This window comes from Nelumbo nucifera, chromosome 1, assembly GCF_055504915.1.
Source record: "Nelumbo nucifera cultivar China Antique chromosome 1, China Antique-T2T, whole genome shotgun sequence".
Taxonomy (NCBI): domain Eukaryota; kingdom Viridiplantae; phylum Streptophyta; class Magnoliopsida; order Proteales; family Nelumbonaceae; genus Nelumbo; species Nelumbo nucifera.
In genome coordinates this window covers 140547583-140558727 of record NC_142649.1, presented here as the reverse complement: position 1 = coordinate 140558727, position 11145 = coordinate 140547583, and the positions used below count along the sequence as shown (strand labels likewise).

Here is an 11145-nt window from a genome sequence, read left to right as displayed (position 1 = left end):
TGCGATTATCTATCATGCATGGTGCCGACGTGGAGTGTAGTTGTGCCTTCCACAAATTCTCTCCGTTAAGTTTAATGGGTAGGTAATGAGTTATGTTGGGCAGAGTAGGAAGAGAGGTCTGAGTCAAGCTCCCAATAGCAGAGTAGGAGCTTGACCCAATTGCAAAGGAAATGGAGTTATTACTATTGGTGGCCATATGACTCTAATACCAAGTTGAATAGAATACGAACTCAGAGATTCTAGGTAAGGTTTAGTGTTTGAGTCACTTGAACCTTCTTTCATTTATACTTATAGGTACAAGAGTTATAGTGGAAAACAAAAGTGTAAAAACATGGGAGATAAGATAGATTACAATACAAGAGATAAGATAAACACAGTGGAAAACAAACAACGTGATTTACACAGGAAACTGATTCAAGCCTATCTGAAACAGGGGTCACGTATCTGATGTTTCAACATGCAACAACCTTTGGTCAGGAAAAAAGGAATAGAAAAGGGGAACATGGAAGTAAAAAATCCAATAAATAACATTAGAAGAAAGTAGTAAGAAGGTGAAATTATACATATTCTTTGTTGGTGGGATCATCGGTTTCCTAGAAGAATCACATAGGCTTCTGTACAACATCTTTCGCTTATCATATATGACTTTTTTACAGCTTCAGTATGGCCTGTGTGCTCCTCATAGACTTGAAAGTCAAAAACAAAGACTTATTTCAGTCAAAATATAGTAATAAAGGATAAATTGGGCTAAAAGTATTTCAAGTTAAAATGGGTCTCCAAGATTTTCAGTCTTCCTTTCACCCTCTCAACCAGATGCATGACGGATAAGATGGGGAAGAGAGACACCAACGAAGAGAGAAAGAGAGAAAGTGAGATGTCAGTGGAGAGATGCATGACGGAGAAGCAGTGGCGCTAGTGAAGAGTTACTGCCATGGGAGCAATTTGGAGATGGAGAAGAGAGATGTTATTGGGAGTAGTTTTACACCGATGGAGAGACAAAGAGATTTTCGATGTAAAAATCTGTCCAAGAGGTTGTTTACATCGATATTTGTTGTTATTTTATACTCCACCCAAACAACTACCAAATCAGACTAGAGTGTAAAATAACAATAAACTGGGATTTGCACCACTTCCAAACATAGCCTTAGGTGGGTACATTAACACATTGGAAGCTATGATTCAAGGCATGGTTATGAAAAACGGACCGGATCAGATAGTCGGACTAGTTGACTAGGAAACTGGTCAGGTAATCGATTTTGTTTCACCCTAAAATTGCTTTTTGGCTAAAAACCATTGATTTAGTTAGTGATCTGCTAACTCGGGTAGTCGAACTGTTGACTTATCGACCCAGACAACGGTTTTTGGCCGTTTTTTATTTTATTTATTTTTTTAAGTCAGAATGGGTCATCCATTTTGACCAGACAATTGGACCATTTTTCTCAAGAACCAGTCCTCAGAAAGGTTTCATGTCCAATCCAATTTTTAAAACCTTGATTCATAGTTTTGGAGTCCGCATTTTGTGCACTTGTGAGTACACTGGATGCGTGAGCCCCCCAATCACAGGTGACCATGTTGACATTTCGAAAACACCAACTTTTAATGGGTGTTCAGTCGTTAACTCAATAAACCTAGTTCAACCACCGACAAAAAGCACAACTCAAAAAGTAGGGTTCTTTTGAAAGTTTAAAATCCTTTGAATTATCCCCTCCCCATCTCTTGTCCTCATCCCCGCATCTCCTTTGAGCCCTAACCCGAGCATCCCGCCAGCCACCTTTAGAAGCCCATTCCAGACCCCATCCCACCACCACAACTCCTTCCGGCAAGAACACCATATTTGTCAATCCTACCCCATGAGCCCCCATCAAAACACTACATCCATTCAACACCCCAAAAAGCTCTTGTAAAATCTCCATCTGATCAAGCAAAGCTCTAATCACATGGTACCCTAGTCCTTTTGCCACCCTCACCAGATCATCTTCATTCATGAACATTCTCATTCTTTTGTGTGAAACAAGGAACAAATTCGGTGTTCTAGTGTGTTGAACACTAGAAAAAAAGTTGTGTACCTCGCAGACCTGAACAAACTAAAAATTTGAAGTAAATTTTTAAATGAAAACTAAACAAACTAAAACTCACATTTTCTTTCTTAAATTTCACAAAAGAAATGCATTTCGCACGCAGACTTGCATTGCTTGAACATCTTTCCCTTTTGATCCGATTCTCAATGATCGAACCTCCTTTTTCATGATTTTCCTCCTCTTTGTTCTCTTTGCTTCTCTCAAACATCCTAACTTCCTCAACAACTGTCTCCTTCACCTTCTTATTACCAGTCCCAATAGCATTGGCATTGACCCTGAACCACTCTTGGCAATTCAATTTTGCTTTGGCGAATTCAGCTCAGCATCCTTCAGTGCTTGCAGGAGCGATGTGATGTTGGCAACTTTCTTCGACATTGAAGCTCCTTGTAGAGAATTCTGGCGTCCTAGGGATTGAATTCGTAGTTTCAACTCAGAGATTTCTCGAAGGAGCGCTTCTCGCTTCGAACTCCAGCACGATTCTTCACGAATCCATCATTGCTCTTCGTGGAGCCACTGTTGCTCTTCTTTGAGCCATCTTATTTCATCTCTGTCCTAATCTGACGGATTTGAAGATGACAAAGAAGTGAAAGCTGGAAACCTCTTGAGGCTGACTGAGGACAACTTGCAGACTTGAAACAGGGTGAATTTGAGCTTTGGAGGGTTTCGAAGCCCGTGAGATAAGATCAGAGGTGGCTGAGGAGGGTGGAGTCGGAGAGGAACGGAGGACGCCATAGAAGGTCGAATGAATTCGAGAGAAGAATTGACTTGAAACAAGGTGAATTTTTGCATCTGGTTCGACTGGACACGTTTAGGTAATGGCCAAAGTCCCATTAACATTTGGATCTCCCAGCCCCATTGACGTGTTTGTATCTAGTTGACAGGTTCATGCGTCCATTGCACTCATGGTTGCATAGAACACAAACTCACAGTTTTGCTCTAGTTCATCGGAAATATTTGATTTTTGAGCCACATTAACGGTGTTGAGTGGTTGCAACCAATAGTCACTCTCTCGTTACTCTAAAAAATAAGCTACTCCCAGTACGGGGCTAAAATCGTAAATCATGGATTTGGATGTATTGATGTGATCTCACCTTGAATTTGATAAAACTATGGAAAGTGGGGCCATAACAAATGCATCAAAGGCCAATATTTCACGGTTTTAGACCAACGCTGCTAAATGGAGTAGTTGACTTCTCATAATTCATCTAGTTGGATTGTTTGACCTAAACTCAGACAAACATTAGGTATTTTTCACCCTAAATCTGTTAGGTTGCATTTATTTTCGGTGTAAATATTTATGGATGTAAAAGTAGGGGTGGATTTGAGCCGAGCCGAGCCAAATAGTACAAGGCTCGAGCTCAACTCGCCAAGGTAGTACAAAGCTCGAGCTTGGCTCAATAAAAAACTCATAAGCTCGAGCTTGACTTAAGAAAAAATGTTTTATAAAAGTAAAAAAAATTATATATAAAAAATATTTTTTATTTGATATTAAAAAATTAAGAATTATAGTAATTAGTTATTATTATATATAGACATAAAATATTATATATATTATTTTTTTTTATAATTTTATTATATATATAGCTATTTGAGCTCGACTCGCGAGCCTCACGAGCTGAGCTTTATTAGGCTTAAGCTCAACTGAAACCGAGCCGAGCCGAACTCGAGTAGCTCGTGAAGAGCTTGGCTCATGGCCACCCCTATGCAAAAATATATTGATGGAGTTCAACATTGATCGGTTTAAATGAGCGGATCATTATAATTATCGATGTAAATATTTATCGATGTAAATATTTATATCGATTTTATTGATATTGTATTTACAAAAATTATCAATGTAAAACTCTATCATGAGTGGAGTTTACATCGATCTTTGATGTAAAACTACACTTCATCCAAACGCCGACAAAGATGAATCGGGAATAAAATTTTACACTGATCCATATATACACCGATGAGCTTTCCCCTCTCCTATTTTGTTTACCTGTAACTCTATGACTAGAGTACTTGTATACAAACTCTATCTATTTGGTCATGTAGTTGCACTCAAACTCTATAACAAGTGATTATAAATATCAAGGGTCTGGTGGAGCTTTCCTCACCGATCCACATTATTTTATTCTTTTCTCTATTTTCCAAACTTGGAAAAACCATTGAATTTGATCAAAGAACTGTTGAGGTCAAATCGATGAAATCTTAATCATTGACGAGTAAGATGCTTCCTTACTCATGAATATAAAATGCCTCATTGGCTGCTAATGCGGTTTCCCTATTGTTGCTCTAGGCCTCTTGTTAAATAAGATAGCTTGTCTGAAAAATTGGAGTGGATTAATGCGTAAATGAAGCACCTAGGACTTAAGATCGATTTGACTCCTTTTTTTATGGTCTCTTAGTGTGCGTTTGATAATACTTTTTAGATGTCTTGTGTTTGAGAAACTTGCTTTTCAGACACTAGACCCATTTGATGATGCACCTAAAAAATGATCTGAATTTTGTTTTCAGATTTGAAACTCAAAGCACACGGCCTGACTCTTAACATGGTCAAACACATTTTAGAACTAGTAAAAAGTCAAAACTACCCCCAACATTTTCAAAATGACGCATTTATGCCCTTGATTACCCCCAAACCAAAAAACCTAGCCCATTTTTGTTTCAGACACGAAAGAAATCTCCACTGGTGAAGATTGCTCTAGGTATGGCCGTAAGGCCTTCTTTTCTCTCATATTTACTTCTTCTTCTTTGTCAAACGTCGGATTTCTCACCGTAAATCTTCATTTTTTCAGGGGTTATTGTCGCGCTAGATGCCTAGTGAAGGTATCTTCCTTCTTCTTTTTCTTCTTCTTCTTCTTCTTCTTCTTCTTCTTCTTTCCTATTTACAATTGTTTGATTTGTTTAGTTTGTTTATGTTTAACTATTGAATCTCTTAAGTTTGTTAATAATCATATGCAAACTGTAGATTATTTGATTTGTTTATTGAATTTCTTAACTGTTGAGAAAACATCCATGCTTTGTTTATTGAATTGTCTTGACTCCTCATCTTCTTTTCCCATGTCTCCATCCAGTAGTGTGGTTATGGACCAATTCAGTCCATTACATCGTTAATCTTATTAAGGAAAAGAAAATATTTTTTCTTTTAATCAATCATAATCTCAGTATAAGAACATCTGGGTTTCTGTAATTTGTGTTGTATCTTCTTGCAAAATCAAGTTAAGGCATTTTTTGTTATTTTTAATTGTTTTAATTTTTATTAAGTATTAATTACTTTAATGTTTTTTATTAGTCATCAATTATTTTTAATACTTTTAATTGTGTTATTTATTAATTATTAATTTGTTATTTTTATTCGTATTATTTCAATATTATTTTGAATTTCATAAATTATTTGATATGAAATCGTGCAAATTGAACTCAAAATTATTAAATAGTCTGTTCTAGGGGTAAAATATAGTAAAATCAGGGAACTTCAAGTGCTAAAAGGTTGATCCAACACAAGCAAACTTATCTATTCAGAACCTCTAAAAAATAGAAAAGCATCATAGATATTTTCAAATTTCACACTTTTAATATTTTTTTAATTTTTCAGATTTCAGATTTATTAGATGCCACCTTAGTTCATAAGGGTATAAGAATACACTCCTAAGCATATGATTCTACGCACGATATTGAATTGCCAAACTACTGTCACGTTGGGCGTTGGATTCCAGGCTTGAGATGGGTTTTATCAAATTTGGATTCATATCAATGCGTTAGACTCTTATCAAATGTAGCTTGATGAAAAGAGCCTAATTTGAATATGCTATGAACATTGAATAGACGCTGTAAACTCAATAGTTAGACTGTACTATAGTTTTGAAAAATAGACCAGACCAGACGATCGGACTGGTTGTCCCAGGAATGGTTATGGTTCTGGGTCCAATTTTGAATTCAAAACCGTCCTATTGAGATTTGGACCGGATGACTGAACCGTTTGACTCAGAAACCGGTGTCCAATATAGTTTCATTTCCGAATAGGTTTTTAAAACCATGAACTATCGTGTGGTGTGGATACACCAAAGCCCATCTTTGCTACAAAAAATTAAAAGGTTACTGAATTCAGTGGTGCGGATCTAGCACGATTTTGCTTGCTCAATGTTTTTATTTTCCTCAACATTCTACCAAATTAATGGTACATTTCTTTAATTTGTGGTAGGTAAAGAAGCGAAAAGCAAAATTATGTTAACAAATTGTTTCTCTGGGGTTACAGACATGTCAAGTTAGACCAGTTATTTTTGTTCAGATAAGAAAAGACCAGTGAATTGCATCATTGAAGGTGAGGAGAGGACGACATAATTTAGAAGAGAAACACTTATACATTCTGTCTCCTTTGGGACGCTTCTTCCTCCTTGATGGCTGCAGCGGCCGAAACATAATATGCAGTGCAAAATAGTCCGTGGACGAAGCACAAAACCCCTCCGATAGACAGGAAGTGATGGTGCGAGATCCCGCAAGACCTTCTTGATTTCAAGTTTGCCATCGTCCCTATGATCAGCATCAAGAATCCAACGCCTACTATGATCCTGGTAAGTAGGGCAATACTTTATAAGACCTTGGTCATTATAGAGAGAGAGAAAAAATAATATAATATAATACCCCATCCCCATGCATCTTATCTTAATTTCCATCACGCTCCATGATTCCTAGTTAGGGGTGGCAACCAGTCGAGTTTTTCACGAGCTGTTTGAGCTCGGCTCGTGAAAAGCTTGGTTCGGCTCGATTCCAATCGAATTCAAACTCGAGTCCAATTCAGTGGTTTGATTATTAAACGAGCCGAACTCGAGTTTACTAGAACTTGGCTCGTGAGGCTCGCGAATCGATTCGAATATATATATATTATAATTCTTAATTTTTTAAATATAAAATAAAAAAATAATTATATATAATTTTTATTTTATAAATATTTTTATAAAATATAAAACGAGCCAAGCCGAGTCGAGCTCGAGCTTATAAACTTTTGACTCGAGCTGAGCTGAGCTCAAGGTTCTGGCTCGAACCGAGCTCGAGCCTGATACTATTTGGCTCGGCTCGGCTTGAATCGACCCCTATTCCTAGCCCAGAAGCTGTTAAATTGATGAGTCGTCCATTCCAGCTGGCTAATGAAAGAACCCCCCATCCTCGATGAAAGAGGGAGGAGGGAGGAGGAATCTAGTTGCAAAGATATCATATCTCTGGTTGCTTCTTTTTCAATATTTTCCTTGGGTGTCCCTCTTTAAGATCCAAAGATTATACTCGATATATGGATCATGTCAATATGGACCCAAGAATTTGTTTTCTTTTTTAGTGGTTGGTGTTCAAGCGATTTGCCTGTCACTAACCGATGAAACTCTGAGAAGGAAATTAAGATACCATAAGCTGATGTGAAATAATACAGTGCATACCAGGAGAGGATGAGGCAACCCACTGCTAATTGCTTGTTAGCCGAAGCTGTTTCCAACTCCATCTGGGAACAAATACACACGCACCCGCCAATCAAGTTTGCAAGAACATGGGCTAGTGCCAGAAGGGCTGCTGCTACTAATCCCAGCTTGAAAGCTTCATAACTTGGGTTTCTGCACTCAAAAATCCACAGCCTTATATGTTTCTCCTGCAAATTTCGTAAGGAAAATTGTGATGAAAACCAAAATTACTTCATGTTATCTGAATGAAAATATCTAGCTTTACCTTTCTTCTATCCTTTTCCCTTTTCGTGAAGAGAACATCTTACCTTGTTCTGATCAATTTCTGCTTGGATTCCAAGTATTCCGGCTGTGATATCCATAGCCATGATCAAGAGACAGATGAGAGCAGCTTCTGGTCTCGCCATTTTACCAAATCTGGAGCTCCCAATGAGAAAAGAAACGATGTCGAATCTGTTATGACAATTACTCAGCGAGGAGCGAGAGCTCTCTTGTTGGACTGGAATGACATGGGAAAGGAGAATAAAGCCGAAGAGGATATATAGACTATTGATAAATAGTGCATGTGGAAGAGGTTAGCTGTAACAAGTGAGAAAAAGCTTCTTTTGTCTTCATAGCTCTGTTTATTTACATTTTTTTCTCCTACTTTCTTCTCCTCTCTTTGATCTTTGATTCCTTTCATGGGAGACAAGGAAAGTAGGGTATTACCAGCTCAATGAGGGGTGGCATCAGCATCGACGGCCAAAGTGGATTCACATGCATGTAAAACGAATATTTGAAACCATCGAAAGGCTAAATATTCCATCCTCCTACATTGACGTCCTCTATTATCACAGATTTCTTTGACACTTCTATTTGTTTCTCTTGTCATGTGCGCATATATATATATATATATATGCAGATTAGGACTGAACAATGCAGCATAATGTGTACTACTCCAGGGAAAGGGTGCATTTCATCATCATCATCAAGATAAAGAGATAATTAAAGCAGACAGACTAAAGGAGAGTGGTGTTAAATAGATGCAATTAAGTTGTTAATGACAATAATGCCATTACTATGATAGTAAAATTGGGGACAGTATGAATAAATAAAATCACAAAATAACAACGATTCTCTTTTGTGAGAAGAGTATTTACTGTTTCAGATAAAAAAAAAGATACCCTAATTAATAAAAAATTAACAATAATACCTAGGTGGTGGTAAAATAGAGGTTGAAAGTGGAATGCTGAAAACCACTGTAAACTAAAAATTAAGAAACTTATGTTGAGAGCAGGGTTTTTGAACCATCTTTTGACCTTGGTGGTGGGATCGTTCGGACCAAGAACCATCCAGACAACTGGTTCCATTTTACCATAACCTGGTCCTTGGCCAAAAACCATCGATTTGATTAATAACCTGTTGACCTAGGTGGTTGAACCGTTGACCTGATAGTTTTGGCCATTTTTTATTTCAATTATTTTTTTAATATTTTTATTTTTTATGTTGGAAGGGGCCGTTTGTTCAAACTGGACAGTTGAACCACTGGCCCAAAAAATGGTGGCTAAAATGGTTCTGATTCTGGGTCAGTTTTTAAAATGTTGGTTGAGAGTATTAATACGTTTGGTAGGAATTTGGTGTGGAAGAAAGCTTGCTCCCCTAGGAATGCTGGAGGGCTAGGGCATCGCAGGTTAAAATATGTTAATGATGCTTTGTTGTGTAAGGTGGGGTGGAGAATTCTTACAGAGGAGGATGCGGCGTGGGTCCAATTGCTTAAAACCAAATACTGTAACCACAACACCTTCTTCAATGCACCAGTTAGGGGGTCTTCTTCCTGGTTCTAGAAAGGGGTTTGTAAAATCAGACCCAATTCTCTAAGAAATGAGAATTTGGGTGTGGATCTTGTAAGTGAATTGTTTACACACTCTCGAGAGTGGAATGAAAACCTGTTAGAAGCTCTCTTTTCCTAATGATATTCAGGTGGCAATCAAAAAGGTTAGCGTTTCTAAACTGATTACGCAGGAGGATGAGTGGCTTTGGGTGAATGAACGAGGTGGGCAATTCACTGTTAAATCTTGCTGCACGATGTTAGTGATGCATGGTTTTCTAGAGTTGTGGGAATGGGTCTCTTGGGTGAAATTTTGGAAAGCTAAAATCTATCCTTGCGTGCATCTGTTTCTTTGGAAATTATTGCAAGCAGTGTTGACCAAGAATAGGTGGTGGAGTGATTATGTGGATCGGCGTTGCATCTTTTGTAATGGAGATATAGAAACAGTGGAGCATTTGTTCTTATCTTGTGCTTTTTCTAAAGCTGTGTGGTTTGGAGTGATAGGCTGGCATTCTCATACTACTTGCGATGATTCAGTGTGCTCTTGGCCGGAAAACTTGATTGTCGTTTGCTGCAGGTACGTACACTTGTGCTTTGACAAGGAACGAGTGCCAATTCAAAGGAAAACAAGTTCAACCTATGGAGGTTGTGGAACGAATTCGGAAATCTTTGCAAGACTTACAATTTTGGGGTGCACCTACTGTAACAAACCCAGTTGATGCGCACTGTCATCCGTGAACGAAGAATCATGAAGTAGATGTTTATATCTGGTTCGATGGTGCTTTTCATTTGGGACTTGGAGCAGCGGTCTGTGTGGCCATTGATAACCAGGGGAATTTCTCATTGCATGAGCTTGTTCTATCAAAGCGATGGATGCAAAAACAACAGAAATGCGAGCTTTACTTTTGGCAGTGGAGACAACAACCGATTATATATTGTGGGAGACAGATACAAATCAAAGGTGATTGCTTATCGGTGATTACACACATTCAAGGTTCCAAGTCAACATGGTACCATGGAGATGGAGGCATTTGTTGAGCGATGCAAAGACTATTGCTGACTTGCATTGCCTATTATTTTTTTCCCATGTTAAAAGAAACATCAATGTACCAGCTCATAAAGTTGCTACTTGGTGTTTGGGGACTAAAACTTATGGAGTTTGGGAAGAACATCCTCCTCCTTGTATTTACAGTTATCTAATAGATTAAATTATATTTTCCAGCAAAAAAAAAGTTTTAGGCATGGTTTGTTTGCACTGCAATTTCATGTGCACGGGCTTAAAACTATGTGACTAGAAGTTCCAACTTATTTTTGTTTTAGCTTTTGCCTTATGTTATTTGTTTGTATTGTAGATGAAGTAAAATAAAATCAGAGGTGAAGCAAAACCCAAAACAAAAGTGAATCCAAGGTGTCAGCTAGCTTGCTAGTGAAGCCTTTGGCTGGTTGTGGCCAATTTGCCTACAAAAAGAAAAGAAAAAGCAAAAGTTAAACCAGAATTTGCATTATTTTCATTTGCACTCTCATGCATTTGTGTTAGTGCAAATGAAAGTGTACTGCAAAGTGCAAATAAAAATGGCCTTAGGTGTGCAATGTTCACCTCATTGACTATGTTTTGTCATTGCAAATAAGTAGAGTGGCAAGTTGTGCACTGAAATGTTGAATGGAGTGTATTTAAGTGCCCGTTTGGTTCACAGCCAGAATCAGAATTGCAATCAGAATTAAAATCCTTTGGAATCAGAACCGAATGGTCTATTCCCATAGTCGTTTTGGTTCAGACAATAATGGAAAGGGGAATTGGAATCAGCTGGAATGAGGGAATGACCATTAC

General features: G+C 37.8%; 1 protein-coding gene across 1 annotated transcript; it reads right to left on the bottom strand.

The window, feature by feature from the left end:
- Positions 1-6275: 6275 nt before the first annotated feature.
- On the bottom strand, positions 6276-8039 carry LOC104585750 (protein DESIGUAL 2). The gene is made up of 3 exons (XM_010242727.3): positions 7819-8039; positions 7493-7698; positions 6276-6634 (listed from the first exon to the last, which is right to left on the bottom strand). The coding sequence occupies exons 1-3, from the start codon at positions 7915-7917 to the stop codon at positions 6424-6426; spliced, it is 516 nt and encodes a 171-aa protein (XP_010241029.1). The 5' UTR covers positions 7918-8039; the 3' UTR covers positions 6276-6423.
- Between the last annotated feature and the right edge of the window lie 3106 nt (positions 8040-11145).